The 23593-nt window shown below is 41.8% G+C and overlaps 2 protein-coding genes across 2 annotated transcripts in view; both read left to right on the top strand.

Annotated features, from left to right (window-relative positions):
• Nucleotides 1-417: 417 nt before the first annotated feature.
• LOC106570277 (nuclear inhibitor of protein phosphatase 1-like) lies at nt 418-5053 on the top strand. The gene is made up of 7 exons (XM_014142415.2): nt 418-555; nt 1090-1150; nt 1567-1720; nt 1964-2184; nt 2318-2462; nt 2581-2645; nt 3744-5053. The coding sequence occupies exons 1-7, from the start codon at nt 506-508 to the stop codon at nt 4113-4115; spliced, it is 1068 nt and encodes a 355-aa protein (XP_013997890.1). The 5' UTR covers nt 418-505; the 3' UTR covers nt 4116-5053.
• Nucleotides 5054-14795: 9742 nt separating this feature from the next.
• Nucleotides 14796-23593, top strand: part of LOC106570271 (forkhead box protein O6) — a 64512-nt gene continuing 55714 nt past the window's right edge. Inside the window, exon 1 of the mRNA XM_045694784.1 lies at nt 14796-16070. Coding sequence (XP_045550740.1) covers nt 15552-16070 — 519 coding nt within the window. The 5' untranslated portion in view covers nt 14796-15551. The remainder of the gene's footprint in view (nt 16071-23593) is intronic.

Genomic DNA, 23593 nt, shown 5'->3' with positions numbered 1-23593 from the left:
ACGGCCTAGAGAATGTCTCCTGTTGTTTCAGGTCCACTACGGCCTAGAGAGTGTCTCCTGTTGTTTCAGGTCCACTTACATGAATGGCTATTGGAATTTGTTTAATAAAAAGACAGAACATTTTGGTTTATCAACATGCATGACTGATACTTGTGATGGGACCAATTCTTTAGAATGTATTTATTTTCACCAAAATCTCCCTATTTGACTGCCCTTTATTTGTTTTATGTTTGAGGTCCTCAATGGTATGTGACAGCTAATGCAGTGTAAAATGTTGATTGGCTAAATTTATGCTTGCAATGAAAATAACTAACAATTTTGATGTCTTGATTAGCAAAATAATCAACAACAATATGGTGACAAACTTCCACAATTGTATCTAAACTTCAACATAACAGTAGGCAAATTTTCAATGAAGTATTTCATCATAAACTACGATACCCAGCTTTCTACAGACGAACCTGAAGTCCTCACTTTCCCAGCATTCACTTGTACACGGTGTAAGATGGCAGCAAACTCAAGCACTAACACACCTCTTTTTGACTGCCCGTCATGGTAAGACCTGCGACGATGTCTAATGCATAATTTTGACTGTCAAAAATCAAAAGCATGCAGTAGAGTGTTGTAAGGTCCATGTCGGCGAAATAAACAAGATAGTCGTATCGAAATAGGCTGCAGTGTACTTACTAGAAACTAGCAAGCTATCTGGCTAACTTGGCTATGATCTTGAAGTGCTCAGTCACAGTCGTATGCTAGCTGTTGAAGAACATTCTACTAACTAACGTTAACTTGTCAGTGAAATCCAGCGTCAAGGTTTGATAAAGGTCTATGGCGTAACATTATTGGTGTTCCCGAATGCTTACTGTTATGCAGGATTTGCAATCCTATTCCTTTCCCGAGATAAGAATTACAGTAAGAATATTGCTTGGGCAGTTTACACAAATTATTAGAAGAAATGGCATGCAAACCCATAGTCTTGTTCAACTACTTTTGCAGCAAGGCAGTGAAACCACAGTCTTGAATAAAGGCATAATTATGGCATGCAATTAACGTTCACTGTGCGTGTCTGCCGTATGTGTATTTTGTCAGGGCAGGGAAACCTCCCCCTGGACTCCATCTAGATGTGGTGAAGGGAGACAAGCTAGTAGAGGTAAGTCTACTAGCCTAGTCTTAACCCTGACCCCAACTTCCACCTTTATGACAATAACAGCTTTTGGTGCTGGACCAAAAATAACCACACATAGAAGAAGCAAGAGCAATGCCTGTGTGCAGAATACATGGCTTGTATCAATTGACTCCTTGGATTCCAAGGCTGTCAAAGACCTACATGTAATATAACCCTAAAATGCCCTTGAGCAAGGCACTTAACCCTAATTTGCTCCAGGGGCACTATACTACTATGGCTGACCCTGTAAAACAACACATTTCACTGCACCTATCTAGTGTATGTGACAATAAAACATATTTTGTGTGTATATATATATATACAGAACAATTGCAATACCAGTCCATGACCTGAGATGGGCAACTCTTCACATTTCATCCTGCCTTTTTTTCATTTTGTAGAAGCTAATCATTGATGAGAAGAAATATTATCTGTTTGGGCGGAATCCAGACGTGTGTGACTTCACCATAGATCACCAGTCGTGTTCTCGTGTCCACTCAGCCCTGGTCTACCACAGACACCTCAAGAGGGTTTTCCTGATCGACCTCAACAGCAGTGAGTATCTAGTACTGCTTAGTATCCTGCAGTGTTCCTTGGTCGTCTGACACTTAAGTTAGTTGTCAAGTGTTTGTTTCAGTGTAAATATTCGTTCAAGAAAGAGAACCATAGCTTGCTGGGCCCTGGTACAAAAAGATTTGGGTCATGCCACATCATTGTAGATGACAAATACAATATATAGTATGTCAACATGAAGTGAAATTTCGAAAAAGGACAATCCATGTCACACTGTCCCCTCAGCTCATGGTACGTTTCTCGGTCATATCCGTCTGGAGCCCCACAAGCCCCAGCAGGTGCCCATCGACTCCACTATGTCGTTCGGGGCGTCCACACGGGTCTACACCCTGAGAGAGAAGCCCCAGCCCCAGACCAGCACCATACCTGGGGGAGAGGTGAAGGCAGGGGAGGATGAGGAGCTCAAAGGACTACTGGGTCTACCTGAGGAGGAGACCGAGCTGGAGGTAAGGGTGTGTCATGTGTTCTTGGGAGAGAGATTCATGTCTTGTGCAAGCAACTTATGTAGTATCATTTTCTTGTTTCTCGATCTGTTTGATGACCCTGACCACAGCTATCCTCTTGTTTCCCCTGTTCTAGAACCTGACAGAGTTCAACACGGCCCACAACAAGCGTATCTCCACCCTGACCATCGAGGATGGAAACCTGGACATCGTGAGGCCCAAGAGGAAGAGGAGGAGCAGCAGGGTCTCCTTCAGCGAGGAGGAGGAGGTCATCAACCCAGGTGTGTTACTGTAGTTAGGGTTGATGATGACACTCACGTGCACATAGACACACGCCTGCACACAGACATGCAAGAACACACAATGAATAATGTAATCCTGTGTGTTTTCTTGTTACAGAGGATGTGGACCCGTCAGTAGGGCGCTTCAGGAACATGGTACAGACTGCTGTTGTCCCTATCAAGGTAAACCTCTTCAAGTCCATCTCTTACTTTATGCCGGGGATGATTCTTGGGAAAAATTGTAAAAGTTGTTTTACTTCTTCAAGTCCATCTCTTACTTTATGCTTTTTTTTGTTTCCTTTTTCTTACTTTGGGCAAAAATGTAAATGGTGTTTTCAAGCTACTGAAGCTGGTGTGTAAATGTATCTAGCTTTTTATTTATTTATACCTTATTTATGTAACTCTCTTACTCATCCTTATTCACGATTCATTCATGATTATCTGTAATCATGGTAGCATCGACATTAATGTAGAGGTGTTCAGAAACATTCTATTCTTATTTACAATAAAAGTGACTCCAAAATGACAATATATTATTTACCATTAATTTCTATTGGGCACAACTTAATCTGAAACAAAACCCCCCAAAATTTGGGGACTACTCTAATACACATATAAGTGAATTTGGGCAAATACTTATGAGACCTTCAAATGGGGGACTAGGTACATAATGTGCTTTCATTTCTAAATGGTAAAACCGATATCTATGAAAATACCTTATATTCTTCTTACATGTACAACTAAAGTAAAAAAGCATAGGATTGGTGTAAACATGGATATGAGAGTTTCTTTCTACCATATTTTTTGCATTCCTATTCCAAGTCAAAATGAGATTGAATGAATAATTTAAACCTAACCCTATCTATGACCTTACCATCACCTTATTTATTACTATACAACACAAATGCATGATTTCTGTTCCTAACACTAAAACTGAATCTAAATAATATAAAAACAAAATACAAATATTTGTATACTACTAAAACAAATGAGCAAATCAGGTCTGAAAAAGAACTGAAAGTAAACTGAATTTCAAATTAAAAAAAGAATAGAAATAAAAGCAACTATAATAACCTTGGTGTTGACCGATCGCAATCAATCTATGCTAAAAGTGGTTGTATGTTGACAAATCGAGATTGATCATATCAATCAATCCCATTTCATTTATAAATCCCTTTTTTAAAACATTTGTCAGAGTACTTCACAGTGCTTTATAACTGACGCCTCTGTATTGCCATCTTCAATCTTCTCATTCCCACCTAAACCCTGCTACCCAATCAGAAGAGGAAGATGGAGGGTAACGCTACACTAGGTCTGGAGGACTCTGTGGCCAGACGCATGCAGAACTTCCCCTTCAGTGGAGGGCTCTATGGAGACCTCCCACCCACCAGTGGAGAGGCCGGCTCCCTCCCCACCGCGGCCCAGGCTGGAGCTACTATCCTAGGAGGCCAGCCGCTGGTCTTCCCTAACCCTGCTCCAGAGGTGGACCTCTCCCCCACCTCAGCCTCAGCACAGCCCTCCGTCACCCTCAACCCTGCTGCTAATCCTGCCCCTGGACCCTACACGACCGAGGTGCTCAACGAACCACGCAAGAAGAAATACGCCAAGGAGGCGTGGCCAGGGAAGAAGCCCACGCCTTCTCTTCTGATATAGGTCGTATTCAAAATGGCACCCTATTTCCCTTAGTGAACTACTGGCCAAAGTTAATGCACTATATAAGGAATAGTGTGCCATTTCAAATTTGCACATAGCACCTCCCTGGACAATGTAATGGGAGGGGTTAGTATTAGTTAGGAGAGTGGTCACATCTCTGAACAACCAATCAAAACTTCCTGTACTGTACAAGCTGTGACAAAGGGATATATAAGCAACCCTGATATAGGGAGACGTTTGTAAAAATAATATATTATTTTGGTTTGGATGTTTTTTTGTTGTTGTTGGTCTGTCTGCTTCAAATGTATATTATTACATGTTTTGTTTTTTATTGCTCATCTCACTTGTACTGACAAAGTAGTGTCTGTCTGAGCTCAGATTAAAATGCTATTTAAACTAATTTAACCTATACACATACGCAGACTTCTTGAAGCTTATCATAAGACTTACTGTAACAGATTGGTGCATATGAACCATTTGTTTTACAGTTTTATTTATTATTCTAAACTAAATGAAACACCGCTCTGTTAAAAAACAATCTTATAAATGTGCTATTCACTCTGACTTTGTGGATATTTGAAGTGCCGTTGGTTTCACTGAAAACCATCTTACTGTCAAGACAGAGGGTAACGTTAACCAGACAGAGACTGCTAGACGTTTTAGTAATCCACTCAGACAAGGCTATGAACTGAGGGTCCAAATTGGCTTTAAAGAAATTAGGAAGAAACAAACCAGTTTGTGTGTGAGACAGTCGTTATGTTTTTGCTATTTTTATACAATTATTTGACGGTTGGTTGAAATGGAACCCATTATTGGCAGATATGTATGAAATTCAGTTAAGAAGAATACATTAAAAAAATGTTTAAACAGTGACATGATGGTAATTACAATTAATATCTTTGTTTTGATATTTGTATAATAAACAGTAATAATCCATACTCCTCTCTTTGCTGTGTGAGATGATGGTGGGAGAGGAGGATTAGTTTAGTCCCTAGAGAAATCTCCCACTGGGTCTCTGCTGTGTTGCTTTCATGTCCCCAGTTTTACCTTTTTACTTTACACGATGCCATCTACTGAGGAAGCTCCTGGGATGGCTAATGAAGGGATTTTTCAGCTAATGAATGGATTTTTCCGCTAACTGAATGTGATTGTCCGTTCTGGGAACATGTAAAATGTGTCAGTTACTCTTCCAAGGTGATGAGTTTTACGCATGTCTCTCTTTTTATTTCTAATTGTTACTTGTGGGTTTGTTAAAGCAAAAACTATTTGAAAAGCAATCTGTCCGCAAAACCAATCTGTAGTTTTATGGGAATAAGAATAAATCAATTAAATTGTTGTACTCCCATAGATAGAATTTGATTGCTGATCACTGCTATCTACAATGTGGCTCATTTTTATTACTTGTATTTCCATGGTCAATGCAGTGTTGGATTCTACTAGATTCTGTCAACATGTCGCTCATTTTGAATGTTGTGTTCTAATTGTTGATCTCTTTTCCACCAGAGGGCAACGTGTACTGTGATCTGCTCTCTTTTGTTGAATCTAGAAACAACCCGATGTCTTCCTACGTCGATGGATTACTATCAACTCATACCAGTTTCACAAATGTTCTCCATCTAGGAAGGAAAATTAAACCTTTTATTAGGTAGATTCATCCATTTAGGAAATATATTATTGTTAGTGTTCTGTATCAATGAATAGATGGTAGCAGACATTGGGTTCATAATATAGTCAGTCAAAGATTCATATTGTGAATTGAACTGATCATTGTTGATTTTAAAAGGACAGTGATGAAGGCCAATCAAAGACCCACATCCTGTGCCTTTGTTTCCAGTTTTGAGGGTCAGTAGCAAAGCTATCAGTTTTTTTGCCTTTTGGCTGGTATTATATATTTTAGTAACATCTTAATGCTTGTGATAGTCTGTTGTAAAGGAATGTTGGCAATACCATAGTCATGCTCTGCTCCATGAGGTGATCTTATTTAGAGAAACTCTGGAGTGGGTTTAGTAAGAGAACATGCAGCTACACCACCTCACCTGTAGGGGTCTCTGGGGTTCTTCGCTGGCCCTGCTATGCTGTCTCTGTATTTGTCTCAAATGGCACTCTATTCCCTATATAGTGCACTTAATGTGAACAGGGCCCTGGTCAAAAGTAGTTCACTACATAGGGAATAGGCTGGCATTTGGAACGCCATCTCTGTCTCACCAGTGCAGATAAACAACCAGCAACTCCTTAATCAAATTTGCATGAGCTCGCTCAGGTTGCCATGGCAATAATTATCAGCACTGCCTAATTAACTTTCTCAATTGCTTAATGAGATACGACCCTCTGAACTCAATTTTTTTTTTCTTTCTAATCCAAGTATTATTTTTGTTATTCTCTCTATCTCTCTCTTCCATTCTCACTCTCCTCTGTGTTAACCTGTGACCACTGAGATAATAGAAACTACAGAGAAAATAAATCCCGCCTCACATGATTTAACACAGGAATGTATAGGCTGAGACAAGTATATTTCCTGGTAGTTTCACACATGAAATGCAAAATGGAGACTAAAAGATACTACCTGTAATACTGGTATATTATCCATCAGCATCTATTAGTATATTGACTATGCAACTCACATGTTGTGATGTAGCGGCCCCTGAAGGCTTCAGGGGCCACAGGTGACCTGCTGAGACAGCTGAGTGAAGGAGGGGTGGCGAGACTGCACCGGCCCTGATCACCTCAATCGCCTGTCGCATGCAGTGAAGCGGAACTCTCAAGAATTTTTTGAGATAGGGGAGACGGTGGAAAGCACCCGGTGACGTCCCTCACAAAGCCGCCTACCCCTCTCCCACCTTGTCACACCCAATGTTCTATACCTCTACATCCCTACCAGGCCCCTGAGTCGTTCTGATCCAATTCCCTTCTCTTCTCCCCTGGAGTGTGCATTTGATCACTTCCCCTCATTGAATTGGTATAGGCATGTGCTAGAGGTAGAATCCAACATATTTCCACTAGTCCATTTGTGAGATCACATTGAGGGGTAGTGAACGAGTGCTCACTTCTGCAGAGTGTAGGCAGTCTTTCTCTCATGAGTAGTTGTGCCTTGAACCCTGGGAATGACTTCATTATGCAGTAACTGCAACTGTTTTCTACTCCACCCTGTGGACTGAGCTGTGGTGGTCAGTCAGCCAGCTCAAGGACTTTCCTCCAGTGTACAGTAAACTAGGCAGGCCAGCCAGGTCCATTATGGGATCACTGCTAGGGCAGCAGACCACAGCGGTCAGATCACTTCATGGGAACTCCTGCTATTCAAGGGAGGGATATTTAAATGTATACAGCCGGGTTGGAGACAGTTCAGAATCATGAACGTAAATGATTCATTAATAAATTGCCTGTTGTTTATTATGAGGAATTGTTTTGATTCATGAATTGACTGAATTGGAAACTGAATTGGATGCCTGGTCCACAGGACTGGGTCAATTCAATCACACATTTACTGTGTATTTATATTACACGTAATAGTTGCTTTGCCTTTTGGGCATACATACTGTAAAACAAATAGAGGTTATTCACCATTCCCTATTTCCCTACTAACCTGAATAGCCTGTTTTTATCTCGTGGTTGCATCCAGTTATGTATTTGTATTTATTATGGATTCTCATTAGTTGCTACCAAGGCAGATTTCACAACATATTGTGTGTGCCCTCAGGCCCCGACTCTACTAACACATATCTATAACGTGTGTGTGTATAGTGCGTATGTTATCGTGTGTTTGTATACATGTGTCTGTTTGTGTTTTTTAACAGTCCCCGCTGTTCCATAAGGTGTATTTTTATCTGTTTCTTCAATCTAATTTTACTGCTTGTATCAGTTACCTGATGTGGAACAGAGATCCATGTAGTCATGGCTCTATGTAGTACTGTGCACCTCCATAGTCTGTTCTGGACTTGGGGCCTGTGAAGAAACCTCTGGTGGCATGTCTTGTGGGGTATGCATGGGTGTCCGAGCTGTGTGCCAGTGGTTCAAACAGACAGCATGGTGCATTCAACATGTCAATACCGCTCACAAATACAAGTAGTGATGAAGTCAATTTCTCCTCCACTTTGAGCCAGGAGAGATTGACATGCATATTATTATTGTTAGCTCTCTGTGTACATCCACGGGCCAGCCGTGCTGCCCTGTTCTGAGCCAGTTGAAAACTGACAACACAACTGAACAGTAGTCCAGGTGTGACAAAACTACGGCCTGTAGGACCTGCCTTGTTGATAGTGTTGTTAAGAAGCAGAGTAGCGCTTTATTATAGACAGACTTCTCCCCATCTTAGCTACTGTTGTATCAATATGTTTTGACCATGACAGTTTACAATCCAGGGTTACTCCAAGTAGTTTAGTCTCCTCAACTTGGTAAATTTTGACATTATTCATTACAAGATTTAGTTGAGGTTTAGTGAATGATTTTTCCCAAATACAATGCTTTTAGTTTTTGAAATATTTAGGACTAACTTATTCCTTGCCACCCACTCTGAAACTAACTGCAGTTCTTTAAGTGTTGTTGTCATTTCAGTCGATGTAGTAGCTGACGTGTATAGTGTTGAGTCATCCGCATACATAGACACTAATCTTGCCAATGAAACAATCACTAAAGAGCCATATGATTCAATGAATGGTGAAGCGGAGTTTGCCTTTTTGACCAAAATTTCATTTAAGCGGCTCCAAAGCTTTTTACTATCCTTCTTTGTCATATATCTTTGTTTCATAGTGTAGTTTCTTCTTTTGAATCACTTTAGTCACATGATTTCTCAATTTGCAGTACGTTTGCCAATCGGTTGTACAGCCAGACCTATTTCTCATTTCTTTTCCCTCATCCCTCTCAACCATACAATATGGCTCTGGTTGCATCCATCTGACTGCTGTAATTCTTTAGTTGTGAAATTTCCTTTCTGTTTCCTTTAAACCAGAGGACGAAAGTGACGGGGGAAGATTATCTTTGTAACACCTCTGCCTGCGCTGCATCACTGTGTATTTTCTCTCCCTGTGTGAGTGGATTTCATGGATGAGGGTGCAACCTGAAACCGGATTAGCTCTAGGTGTCGGATAGTGTTAGATAAATCTCTCTTAGGCAGGTGTGGCAGAGGGAAGACTGTCTGTCTGCAACACACACACAGGGCACACTGAACACGAAACACTGTGTGCTGAAGGGGAATTCTTAAAGCGGGAATCAGCAGTTGAAACAACAACAAGCATACTCCTACCCCTGTTTGGGTAAAAAGCTGAGGAATGGGCCCGGAGAAATGTAACCACTCTCAAATTCATAGACACATTTATGGCTGCAAGGACTGACCATCCTTGATATCAAAATGATTGTTTTAACCATGTTTGAGGCTATATAGTGTTTGTCTACGTTTACTTTGTTTACAAACATTGGAGTAAAACAACCTTGTACAGTTGAAGTGGGAAGTTTACATACACCTTAGCCAAATACATTTAAACTCAGTTTCTCACAATTCCTGACATTTAATCCTAGTAAAAATTCCCTGTCTTAGGTCAATTAGGATCACCACTTTATTTTCATTATGTGAAATGTCAATAATAGTAGAGAGAATGATTTATTTCAGCTTTTATTTCTTTCATCACATTCCCAGTGGGTCAGAAGTTTACATGCACTCAATTAGTATTTGGTAGCATTGCCTTTAAAATGTTTATCTTGGGTCAAATGTTTTGAGTAGCCTTCTACAAGCTTCCCACAAGAAGTTGGGTGAATTTTGGCCCATTCCTCCTGACAGAGCTGGTGTAACTGAGGCAGGTTTGTAGACCTCCTTGCTCGCACACGCTTTTTCAGTTCTGCCCACACATTTTCTATGGGCCACTCCAATTCCTTGACTTTGTTGTCCTTAAGCCATTTTGCCACAATTTTGGAAGTATGCTTGGGGTCATTGTCCATTTGGAAGACCCATTTGCGACCAAGCTTTAACTTCCTGACTGATGTCTTGAGAGGTTGCTTCAATATATCCATAAAATTTTCCTGCCTCATGATTCCATCTATTTTGTGAAGTGCACCAGTCCCTCCTGCAGCAAAGCACCCCCACAACATGATGCTGCCACCCCAGTGCTTCACGGTTGGGAAGGTGTTCTTCGGCTTGCAAGCCTCCTCCTATTTCCTCCAAACATAACGATGGTCATTATGACCAAACAGTTCTATTTTTGTTTCATCAGACCAGAGGACATTTCTCCAAAAAGTAAGATCTTTGTCCCCATGTGTAGTTGCAAACCGTAGTCTGGCTTTTTTATGGCGGTTTTGGAGCAGTGGCTTCTTCCTTGCTGAGCGGCCTTTCAGGTTATGTCGATATAGGACTCGTTTTACTGTGGATATAGAACCTTTTGTACCTGTTTCCTCCAGCTTCTTCACAAGGTCTTTTGCTGTTGTTCTGGGATTGATTTGCACTTTTCGCACCAAAGTACATTCATCTCTAGGAGACAGAACGCGTCTCCTTACTGAGCGGTATGACGGCTGCGTGGTCCCATGGTATTTATAGTTGCGTACTATTGTTTGTACAGATGAAAGTGGTACCTTCAGGTGTTTGGAATTGCTCCCAAGGATGAACCAGACTTGTGGAGGTCTACAATTTGTTTTCTGAGATCTTGGCTGATTTCTTTTGATTTTCCCATGATGTCAAGCAAAGAGGCACTGAGCTTGAAGGTAGGCCTTGAAATACATCCACAGGTACACCTCCAATTGACTCAAATTATGTCAGTTAGCCTATCAGAAGCTTCTAAAGCCATGACATCATTTTCTGGAATTTTGCAAGCTGTTTAAAGGCACAGTCAACTTAGTGTATGTAAACTTCTGACCCACTGGAATTGTGATACATTGAATTATAAGTGAAATAATCTGTCTGTAAACAATTGTTGTGAAAATGACTTGTGTCATGCACAAAGTCGATGTCCTTACCGACATGCCAAAACTATAGTTTGTTAACAAGAAAATTGTGGAGTGGTTGAAAAACGAGTTTTAATGACTCCAACCTAAGTTGATGTAAACTCCCGACTTCAACTGTATTTTGGGTTCTGATGGGTTACGACAGTTGAACTAAGCTCATGAGGCATTTTTAAGTTGGATTCTTCAAGAATCAATGGGTACATATAAGTCCAAAAATTAATGTAGATGCAGATTGCTCCTTTAAAATATTACTAATACCACATTGGTATTCATCAAAGGGCCAATTTTGCGTTGTGGTTTGCTTTCCACCTATAAAAAGGCAGGAAGTGCTTGTCAAGCCAACACACTACCGCCAGTGGCAATACTTGGGAGTGAAATAAAACGCTGCCTTTTTGTCTTTGGGAAAGTACTAAAAAGTGAGAGAAGTATAGTTGAGTAGCCTGGTCCCAGATCTATTCATGCTAACCAACTGCTATGGTCATTGTCACATCAAACGACACAAACAGACGTGGGACCAGGCTAGGAGCTGAGGAGAGTGGAGTGTTTCTCCATGGTTCTGTCACATTGAGAAGCCACATGGTTGGCTGCAGCCCAGGCCTCCAGGCAGCCCAGGCCCAAGGAGGAGACATATTCCTGGGATGACCATGGGCTGTGTACTGGCTGCAGACAACCAGACTTCCTTTCCCGCTGTTTCCACACACACACACACACACACACACACACACCCCCAAGTCGCACCACAAAACAACACCCACAGCTCTCCTTATGTAACAGCAGTGGGTTGTAGAGGAAGGAGGGCTAGAGGGAGGGAACATCATTGATGAACAAAAAGAGAGAAAGATAGAGAGGGAGGGAGATGAAGTGATGTTAAAAGGTCTTAAGACCTAAGATTGGGCTCACAGTTGAGTACCTGAACAGTACAGCGCAAGAATGCAGTCTGGCTCTCAAAGTCAAATTCAGAAGGGGTTTTAAAAGGATACATTTTGTTCAGTGGACATGCCTCATGTTGTACATGTGAGAGTCTACTCTTCTGACATGCCTAATTGGAGCTATAGTCAGTCAGTCCGTCGTTGTTTCTCAACACAAGGGTGGGAGTGACATCATCATCCCATCCCAGTAAACACATCAGTAGTAATCCTGGTAAGGTACACTGTAAAAAAACATGTTTTTATGGTAACTTACTGGCAGGCCAGTTACCTGTACGTTACTGTAAAAAAATATAGTATGTTACCTTAAATTCCAAACAGTCATTTACAGGTAACTAGCTGCCAGTAAATTACCATTAAAACAACAGTATTATTTTATTTTATACAGTGTAGTTAGCTAGAGGTTGCTTGGTTCAAAGATCTTCCCTCACTGATTTTTCTCCTGTTGTTGTTTGAGTTTGGAGCTTCCATGGTTGTTTGTCAGTGCCAATGCCCAAAAGCTTAGCTTGCTACGGGCTATGATATATCACTACACACATCCGCTCAGCTCCACTCAACTCAGCTGGCAGTGGCTCAGTGTTTGCATTCCATAGGATAGGAGTCACACCGCATTCCAGTTACAACTTAACTGTGGTGCATAAAAATCTCCTCTCCAGACCGCAGGGCAGGGGCCATGTGTTTTCAATTACCCCTCGGTTTCTCATTTATGGCATCTCTCCCTCATTTTTCCCTCTCTCTCACCCTCTACTCCTCCCCTCCTGTTTTTGTTCCCCCCTCTCCTTCACTCTTTCACACTCTCCTCTTCCTTCTCTTCTCACCCTCCCCTTCTCTCACACACATCATCTCCCAACCCCCCCTCCCCCTCCTTGTATTGCCCCCCCCACTCTCTCTCTCTTTCCCTCTGTCACTCTCACCCTCTCCTTCCCTCCTCTTGTCCCCCACTCTTTCTCTTTCACATCTCATGTTGTGATAGACCTGTTTAGCCACCATGAAAGCATTCCACTATACCAGCGTTTGAGGATATGGTTGCCCCTGACAACCAAGCTGTCAATAGTGCAGGGGATTTTCCATTGAAAACAGGATAATGGGGTTATAGAATAGAATATATTATAGAATATACACTGTTTACAAAACATTAAGAACACCTGCTCTTTCCATGACATAGACTGACCAGGTGAATTCCAGGCGAAAGCTATGATCCCTTATTGATGTCACCTGTTAAATCTACTTCAATCAATGCAGATGAAGGGGAGGAGACGGGTTAATGAATGATTTTTAAGCCTTGAGACAATTGAGACATGGATTGTGTATGTGTGCCATTCAGAGGGTGAATGGGCAAGACAAAAGATTGAAGTGCCTTTGAACGGGGTATGGTAGTATGGGCTAGGTGGTAGTATGGGCTAGGCACACCGATTTGTCAAGAACTGCAGTGCTGCTGGGTTTTTCACGCTCAACTGTTTCCCATGTGTATCAAGAATGCTCCACCACCCAAAGGACCTCCAGCCAACTTGACACAACTGTGGGAAGCATTAGAGTCAGCATGGGCCAGCATCCCTCTTGAACGCTTTCACCTTGTAGAGTCCATGCCCCGATGAAATTAGGCTGTTCTGAGGGAAAAAGGGGGTGCACCTCAATATTAGGGAAGTGTTCCTAATGTTTTGTACTCTTAGTGTATTATAGAATATAGTAGAATATAATTAAATGAAGTAGAATAGAATATAGTCGAATATAATAACTTTATATCAAACTACATGTGCATAACAGCCAATGCATAAAGTGATAAGTAGAGAGACACTTGAGTTGGAATGAGTTCAGTATGGATACCCCACAACTTGAACCCAATGAGGGGTCATGCAAGGCAGTGCTACTGGATCACTGCGCAGGCAGAATCCCCCCTATAGACGTGGGCATGGTTGCAGTCCGCGCGCGCCAATTGAGTGTGACATTCACAACTGTTGCTCCCGTCCCCCTCTCTCTCTGCTGGGAGAAAATACCCGTGCAGAGAAAGCATGGTATGAAATGAAACCACGAGCCAATTATTATTTCAAAGGATATGTCATTTAGGCTTTACTGATTTTCTTGTCTCAGACACAGGGAATATGCATAGGGAATCTGGCAGACGCTCATGCTTAAATTAAGAAATATTTATTTGTTAGCATTAATTAACCCGGTCATAATTTTATATTAAATATTTATTCAATAGTAAATACATATTATAATTATTCAATACAGTGTTGGCAGTTGATGTAATTGAACTGGCGTGCACAGTAAGACATTCTAGGTTTATAGATGCCGCACTCTTGAGGTGAACATTTCATACTCATCCTAGTCTCTCTCAGCAACAGGTAAACATTTGACTGACGATCATATGCAGGACATGGAAGATCATCACAATGTCGATAGCTAAAGCACAATATTTCGTTCCATCAATTGGTATTTATTTAGGCCTTATTGTTTGTTCCCAAAGCAATAAACATAAAACAATAAAATCGAATTTCTCAAGCGATTTTAAGAATTGTTAATAAAAACGGAATAGAAATGTGAAACGATGCTGTATACAGAATAGAATAGATATTCCCTTTCACTTAACCTGTTATACAGGGAGTGCCTTGTTCCAACCTTGTCTAAGTATGTGTAAGCGGCACTTATTCAACGCTACAATTTAGTCGCTTGATGCTCAAGCCTCACTGACTGATACACACTGGTGTACCAATATGGAAGGAATAGGGTATGGTAATAATTTAAAAATCTTACGAAATAAGGGAGGTTATTAAAGACATGTAATGCATTTATGACAGGGCGTCTTCGTGGCGTAAGAGAAGGAAGACACAAACAGAGCATGCTCCACGAGCCGCCTGCGAGGCTTTTCTTTCGTCTGGAATTCTGCGGGTTTATAAATGATTCATAGAGTGAGCCTATTTTTAAGCGGAGTAATTGCGCGCAGTTCGCAAAGTCAGCCAGTGTGTTACTATCAGCTATGAGTGCGTGTTCTGTTTTCGCGTGAGCGCTTGCGTGTGAGTGAAAGCCGGTCACCAATCTGCAGAGGAGACGGAGAGGAGATTCCAGACGACAGAAACAGTGAGCGTGTGGAAACTTCGTGAGAAACAGTCAAATTTGATTGGCTTTAATTCTGGGGTTTGATCGAATATATCGTCCAAGCCAGCCAGCCACTATAGCCGTTGGACAAGGGAATCAACTGTTGCTGCAGCAGACCGTTTGTAAAGGGACATTAGGCTAGTCACAGTTCATTAAGTCCGTGTTACTGAATCTGGACATGAGTTTGAGAATGGATTTTTAACCGTCACCTGGACCTGGTTCATTTATTGTGCTGCGCGCTGGATGCATATTGTTTATGGTCTGTTCTGATACTGCGTAGAGAATACATGCTCTTCCAGAATGATCCCACTCCACGCCTCTCCTGGCTTTTTGATATTGTTTTATCATATTTTTGTATCAGACAGTAGCAGTTGCTTGTAGGCAAGAAGGCACATTTGGGCAATTTGAACCATTCCAAAGGCATTTGGAGGATTATAGTGGATTGTTTCTTTGTTTGTGACCTTGCCTCTCCGGCGTTAATCCAGACGGATAGATGCTGATGATGGAGAAGAACGGCATGGACGCGCATCAGGTTGGAATCAATCATGAATACGAGCTGGAGGGCCGGCCGCGGTCATGCACCTGGCCGCTGCCGCCGTGTCCTGAGGATTTCCCACGGGGAGTGGATGAAGCAAATCGAGGTCTGCCCCTGGCATCTATCAAACTAGAGCAGCTTCAGTACAACGTGCCGGCATGCCGCGGCGGAGCAGCCGAGGGAAGAGGTGGCGCACCCGTAGAGCTCAAACATCCAGCCGGCGCCCCGGTCCCTATCGCACCCGGCGCTCCTACATGCATGTCCGGGGCTTCCCTCGACGTGGCCGGCCAGCTGCGCAAAACCAAGTCGTCCCGGAGGAACGCGTGGGGAAACCAGTCGTACGCGGACCTCATCACGCGTGCCATTGAGAGTGTCCCGGAGAAGAGACTCACTCTGTCGCAGGTTTACGATTGGATGGTGCGCTTTGTCCCTTATTTCAAGGATAAAGGCGACAGCAATAGTTCAGCTGGATGGAAGGTACAGTAACATAGCCTATTGGAAATCATAATAATTAGCCTCTATATGTTGATGGTGTGTGTGTTGATAGGGGGTAGCCTATAGGCCTATGCCACTGTCTTTCCATAAAATACATTTTAGCCTCATCATTTCGTTTGGGTTTTGTATCTTATCTACAGACGGCTGTTCAGTCTCTAGCCATAATAATTGATGGCTCTCAACTTTCCAACGAGTTCCTTCTTTCGCATTTCCCCACATTTACCACTGTAATCTCCACGGTGCAGTCAGTCATGACCACGTTTACATGCACACAGAATTCCGGATAGTTGCTCATATCCCGCTTAAGGTCTCATTCGGGATAAACTGGTTACATGCACCTTTGATATCCCGTACACACGGTTCTATTTACCCAGTTCATATGGGTTAAATGGAATAGTAACTGAAATATAGACACTAACTGTAGGCCTTTAACCTCTCACATGTATAGTATCAACTCCTACAGAATTATGCATTTTTTTGCTGTAAAATTATATAACAAATGTACATTTTTGTCTTGGGAACAGGAGTGGAGAAATATGAGTTATTTCTTTCAGCATATCTTGAGAAAATGCAAATGCGACTGTATTGTGTTATCTTTGACACTTATCTTTTTCTCAACTTTTAATTTCCATAAAACCTGTCAAACTGATGACATTTAGACATTTTGCACAATACCAATCTTTACACAGTTTTGGAGTTATTGCGTTTCTCTCCGGTCCCTAAACGAAACAATTTTACCGGTGTTAACGGGATTACTTATGCATCCTTTCTGTCGATGTCAGACATTCTGGTGAAATACTTTATTTAGTGTTCTGGGTCAACAAGTTGACAGAAGAGAAGCTGCAGGTAGGCCTATCTATCTAACTACAGTTGACAAACAAATGGCCTACCAAATGTCGGAAATTAGAATAGGGTTTACCAAACGTCGGAAATTAGAATAGGGTTTACCAAATGTCGGAAATTAGAATAGGGTTTACCAAATGTCGGAAATTAGAATAGGGTTTACCAAATGTCGGAAATTATAAGCAGAACGTTGTATATATTAGGGGTGAATGTAGCCAGTAGGCTATACGGTCCAGTACAGAGTATCAGCAAAATAAATTATTGTGGAATTTGGGTGAATCGAACTGTGCAAGTAGCCTACTTCTTGAAGTGATTTGTTTGACAATCAGATGAAAACATCACATAACAGCCATTGTAAAAATCTGTCATTCTGCCCCTGAGCAAGGCAGTTAACCCACCCAGGCGCCGAGGACGTGGATGTGGATTAAGGCAGCCCCCCGCACCTCTCTGATTCAGAGGGGTTTGGTTAAATGTGGAAGACACATTTCAGTTGAACAACTGACTAGGTATTCCCCTTTCCCCTTTCGATGGAATGCGAAACTGAGCCTGCGCAGACCACGAAAAACAACAGTAAACGGGATAAAATGTTTACATGCCACATTATCCCATCTAACATCAGCATATCCCCAGGCATTTTATCCGGGTTTCTCGTAGCCGGGATGCAAGCTTTTTCAGGTTATTGTTAACGGGATCTGATGTTTATATGCGTCAATTCAAAACAGAATACTTGAGTATCCCGAATAATAACGGGATATTGGTGTGCATGTAAACGTGGTGTGTAGAAAGGGGCGGTGAGTTGAGACTGAAAGGGAGGCGGAGAGGGTTACTGGGTTCATCCTGTTTGGGTTTACAGCCTATAGGCTATATAGAGCAGAGCTAATCAGTACCAATATAAACGTCTTGTTTGTGCTATGGAGGAACATTGTGTCTGCGAGCTGTGCTGTGATGCATCCGTGTTATGATTTCATTACAAGGAGAATATCTGATTGTAGAAGTGACTGAGCGACAACATGTTCAGTTCGAACTCAACCTTGTTTCATTACGCGCGTTGTAAGATTACGCACGGGCTACGCAATGTGATGCTTTTTTTAAGAGTTAGAAAAAAGGCACAATAAAGGGAGATGATGACATGAAGTCACTCCACGAAAATAGAGATGATCCTTTAAATTCAAATTCATATGGGTTTAATCTAATAGAGGAGTGTTTGTGTAATCTACTTTAGTTTACCGCACATTTTGTGTAAGGATTATATTGAGATAGTTGTTGGGGAGAGGATTCTTTGTTCTATAGGGCCGATTTGTTCAACTCATATACACCTAGTCCTATCTCTCCAAGCCCAACTACCATCTAATGGTTGAAAGACAGATTTGAATATTTGATCATTTTTTTCCAAAGGTTTAACAAGAGGATCAATTCTACACAGATTGCCCTCACCCTTGTTTTGAGTCATACACAGAGGATGCATTGTTTAATACACCCTTCATCTTCCTGTCACTTTGTTACGGTTTTGTGGTAAACACACACACACACACACACACACACACACACACACACACACACACACACACACACACACACACACACAAAAACACACACACATTCTATTAAATGTCCCCTACCTGGCATCTCGACTCTCTCAAACAGTATACAACAATTACAACATTCTGAGAAAGAAAGCAGTATTAAGAGAAATAATTAATCTCAATGAATCAACATTTAATTTAGGTCTAAGTAAGTGTAGGGGACAGGAGTACTCCAATCTTTCTGGTTAGGTTTTAAATTGGATTTAAGGGGCTTAGTTCTCTAGGCCCTGTGTGTGTGTGTGTGTGTGTGTGTGTGTGTGTGTGTGTGTGTGTGTGTGTGTGTGTGTGTGTGTGTGTGTGTGTGTGTGTGTGTGTGTGTGTGTGTGTGTGTGTGTGTGTGTGTGTGTGTGCTTCCCAGGGATGCCTAACTGTATGCCAGCTCAGATTCTGCCACAGGGATTTGTGTGTAACGCGGGCTTTGATTGGCTGGTTTGGCAGCGATCTGATAGGCTGAGAGGTTGAAAACAACTCGATTCAATCACAATCAATCTTAATAACAGTTTTAAAAACAGGCACACATCCACGCACATACTGTGCTGTAACAGTGGGCAATGGGTTTAATAACATTTTAAGCACAGAACAACACACACATGTACATCCCCTTTCCCCTTACATGTGAATGGACACACACACACACACACACACACACACACACACACACACACACACACACACACACACACACACACACACACACACACACACACACACACACACACACACACCAGTAAGTTGTTGATGAGATGAGTAGATGGATCAATAAGCGGGGGGATGATCAAATCAAATACAGCATCAGCTGACGCTTATTAAAAGCAGTCTTTAATAGCTGTTGTGAACTGGGTCGTTCCACCAATTCGGTGCCTTTTGAGAAGTGTAGCTTGGTCAACAAAATGTTTGATTTCACCTCATTTTAACATTCTGTCATGAAGAACACATGTTCGCGTTTCCCATCTCAAGAGGTTAAATAAAATAATGACTATAGTAAGTGCCTATTAAGTGCCAAATAAAGTAACAGGGTTGACGATTCCATCTTAAATCAGCCATAAAGACTCTTGTGACAGGGGGAATGGAATCTTGTTGTGTGCAACAGGGAGTGGCAATTGAATGCCAGCTTGTCAAATAAAAAATAAAAGCTTTTTCTAGCCTGTCAAGACATGTTATACTCGACCCTTGTAGTTTTCCACCACAAAACACTAGAAAATGGCCAAAAGAGTAGAACTAGCTCACCTTTTACACTAGCATTTGTCTTGGAGATGTTCAATGTTTCTTTTGAAAAAAGATTTAAAATGGAATAGTTTCAGGTGAGGTGTTATATACCTTATACCCATACTGGCCTATGAGTGTGTGCACTCTTAGAAAAAAGTGTTCTAAAAGGATTCTTTGGCTGTTCCCATAGAGGAACCCTTTTTGGTTCCAGGCAGAACCTTTTTAGGTTTCATGTTGAACCTTCTGTGGAAAGGGTTGTACATGGAACCCAAAGCAGTTCTATCTGGAACCAACAAGGGTTCTTCAAAGGGTTCTCATATGGGGACAGCTGAAGAACCATTTTAGGTTCTAGATAGCACTGTTTTTTCTAGGAGTGTAGGAGGTTGAACCTTCTGGGTGGCTGTGTGTGTCGGTTTATCAGTCACATTCCTGTGAGGGGGGACCTGCTGGTCTACTGTATACTGTATTGTTATGTACTTGACACTGGTTTCATACAGAAAGTGGGCCTGTGCGCGTGTGTGTATGTGTGTGTGCAAGCCGACAATTGTCTGATGAGGCAGGCAACACAGACACTGCCAGCCAGGCAGAAATCTAATGTTCTCTTCTGAAGTGATGACTTAGTTACTTTTGACATGTTGAAAGGTACACAGAGCAGACACAGGGGCAAATGGCTCAGCTCTGCTGCCATTCTAAGCAGGAAACAGAGAGGGAGAGCGAGACACACACAGAGATGGAGAGATGCAGAGAGCCAAAGAGGGAGAGACAGAGAGAAAAGATGGAGAGAGAGATGAAGAGAGAAACAGAGAGAGGAATCTTCAGAGTGGAAGAGAAAGTGGTGGTGGCCCCAGTCCCAGTCCCAGCTGCTGAACACATTGATCGTTAGAAGACTTAACGCCTGACTGTGATGCTCTAGCCCTGAGCAGAACAGTCGAGGAGAGGCAGAGTATTTGTGGTTAGCTAGCTAGGGAGATGGTGAAACCTACAGTACAGGCTTTAGCCTGATTCACACTATAGGGGCTAAACGAGCCAAGTCAAACCAAGCTGTACTGGCCTGGTTACACATTCACCATAGTGGCTGGAACCATGATGTAAAAAGGACAATGTGAAAAAGAAAATATCACAGCCAGCACATTACAGTGTTGATCTAATGGGTTAGGCAGTGTGAATGAGGCATTCAAGAGGTTCCCTGTGCTGTGCCCGCCAGGCTGGTTGGCGTGGGCTCAACAGAAAGCCCTCTGCATCGCTACTCCGTTATTGTGATTATCACAAAGGCACAGCAAAGGGAGAGAGAGCTCTCGAGTTGGCGGGTTTGGCACAGAGTCCACAGCGGGGGATGGAGGGATGAATGGAGAGATAGATGGAGAGGTGGGGGGTTGTTGTCTAAGAGTGGGACTCTAGAGGTCTATCCTACAGTAAAGCACCATTTCATCAGTCTTTTGAATGGAGGAAAATGGATGGAGGGAAAAAAGAGGAGGGAAGAGAAGTGTTGGAAAGAGTGATGGTGTGTGTACGTGTGTGTGTTTGTACGTGCTTGCATGTGTGTGTGTGGGCGTGTGTTTGTGTGTGTCCTTGTGCGTGAGTGTGTGGATTGCCACTAGTCATGGACAGTACAGGATTTGATCCAGATGATCCCTTCGTCCCCTCAGTTGATTAAGAGTTGAACTAAAAGTTTCAGGACAGTTGGATAGAGGAAGTTTAATCTGAACTCTGAGCCTTTAGAGATGGAATGATTCATTTCCAGAGACTATTGATTGATTGAGAACTCAATATTTTGATAACATATGGCAAATAAACCTGAAATTTGAACTTGGCTGTGGAGAAATTTGAACTTGGCTGTGATCCCTGCTGGAATTGAACCCACAACCTTGACATTGTTAGCACCATGCCCTTACCAACTGAGCCAGAAGGTATCAGTCTGGGGGTTAGTTCAGGTCAACAGTTCTCTACAGCATTGGTTCTCAACTGGTTTTGCCTCGGGACCAGCCACAACCCAATATTTGCATCGGACATTGTTTTGCCAAAATGCAATCTGTAAAACTATTTTTAATGCTATATTGATAGTAAATATGACAAGTTATATGACAAGGGAACAACATTCCCACATTTTTCATTGTAAATAATTATATTTTGCCCATATTCGGGATGAAGAATGATGATAAGCTTACTGGTTTGAGACCACAAAACCAACCAATATTCTGATACCCACATTGAAAAAAAATAGTTCAGAGATACAATTTATTTAATCACTTTCTACCTGGTTTTAGTAGTTTGACTTCAGACTAAGAATCACTGCTCAACAATGAGTCCTCTGTATAGAACTTGTTTGTGCTCTCGATGATCTCAGCGATCTCACTCGACCCAGATTGAATAAGATGCTGGGTGCCACAAAGAGGATGTTCAGCAAGCCACGGAACCATGGAACGGAAACTCCACGCGCGCACACAAACACGCAGGGTGTCTGTGTGTCGTAAAATGTGCTGGGTCCATGTAGCGCACACACACACACACACACACACACACACACAGCCTGCCTCTACGTGATGTTCTCTCAGGGCACAGTTGTTTTTTCCTCAGAAATGATTGCTTATGGGTACCTTCATGTGTGTGTAAAATATTAATGTTATACATTTTTTTATTCATAGATTTTTTTGCAAAACGCTATACACTAAGTGTACAAAACATTACGAACATCTACCTAATATTGAGTTACACCCCTTTTGTCCTCAGAACAACCTCAATTCGTGGGGGCATGGATTCTACAAGGTGTCGAAAGCGTTCCACAGGGATGCTGGCCCATGTTGACTCTTGCTTCCCACAGTTGTGTCAAGTCGTCAATTTGGCTGGATGTCCTTTGGGTGGTGGACCATTCTTGATACACATGGGAAACTGTTGAGCGTGAAAAACCCAGCAGCGTTGCAGTTCTTGACACACTCAAACCGGTGTGCCTGACACCTACTAGGCACTTCAATCTTTTCTCTAGACCATTCACCTGTTGAATGGCACATATACACAATCCATGTCTCAATTGTCTCAAGGCTTAAAAATCATTCATTAACCCGTCTCCTCCCCTTCATCTACACTGATTGAAGTAGATTTAACAGGTGACATCAATAAGGGATCATAGCTTCATCTGTAATTCACCTGGTCAGTCGATGTCATGGGAAGAGCAGGTGTTCTAATGTTTTATACACTCAGTGTATATCCATTGTTTAGCTGGAATGGAATTTTCATATCCTGTATATTTGACTGTGACATGTGTTTGTCTCACCTAGCTATCTGAAAATGAATGCACTAATTGTATGTGGCCCTAGATAAGAACATCTGTTAAATGCCTAAAATGTCAAATGTTCATGTTTTACATACAGATCTCATATTACTGTATTTTTTATATTAATTTATTTTTATATATTGAGGTCACAAATGTATAATTTGTACGGTTCTTTAGTAAAAATGTAGTAATTTGTTACATTTGAATGTGTAAAACCTAGCGGTCCTACTTATTTCTCTGAGTGTGGCGGATATATAGCATTTTTGCAAAACAAACTGGATTATTTGTCTCTCTGAAATGAAACAGAGAGACAAAACCATCAAGTAATAGATTTTAAACAAATACATGTTTGTCACTGAACAACCCTCATTCCATGATGATTAAATTATGAAAAAACACCAATTTCATTGACAATTTCTTTAAACAATAAAAGTTAATTTACCAACATTCCGTTGTTCCAGTGTCTTGTATGGCTGATTTGGGTTGGTGAGAATGGTAGGCCAGTCAAACCTGCATCATGGACAACTGTATGGCTGATTTGGGTTGGTGAGAATGGTAGGCCAGTCAAACCTGCATCATGGACAACTGTATGGCTGATTTGGGTT

Source organism: Salmo salar, chromosome ssa14, assembly GCF_905237065.1.
Source record: "Salmo salar chromosome ssa14, Ssal_v3.1, whole genome shotgun sequence".
In the NCBI taxonomy this organism is placed as follows: Eukaryota; Metazoa; Chordata; class Actinopteri; order Salmoniformes; family Salmonidae; genus Salmo; species Salmo salar.
Note: the sequence above shows the minus strand (reverse complement) of the source record. Positions and strands in the feature narration are given on the sequence as shown.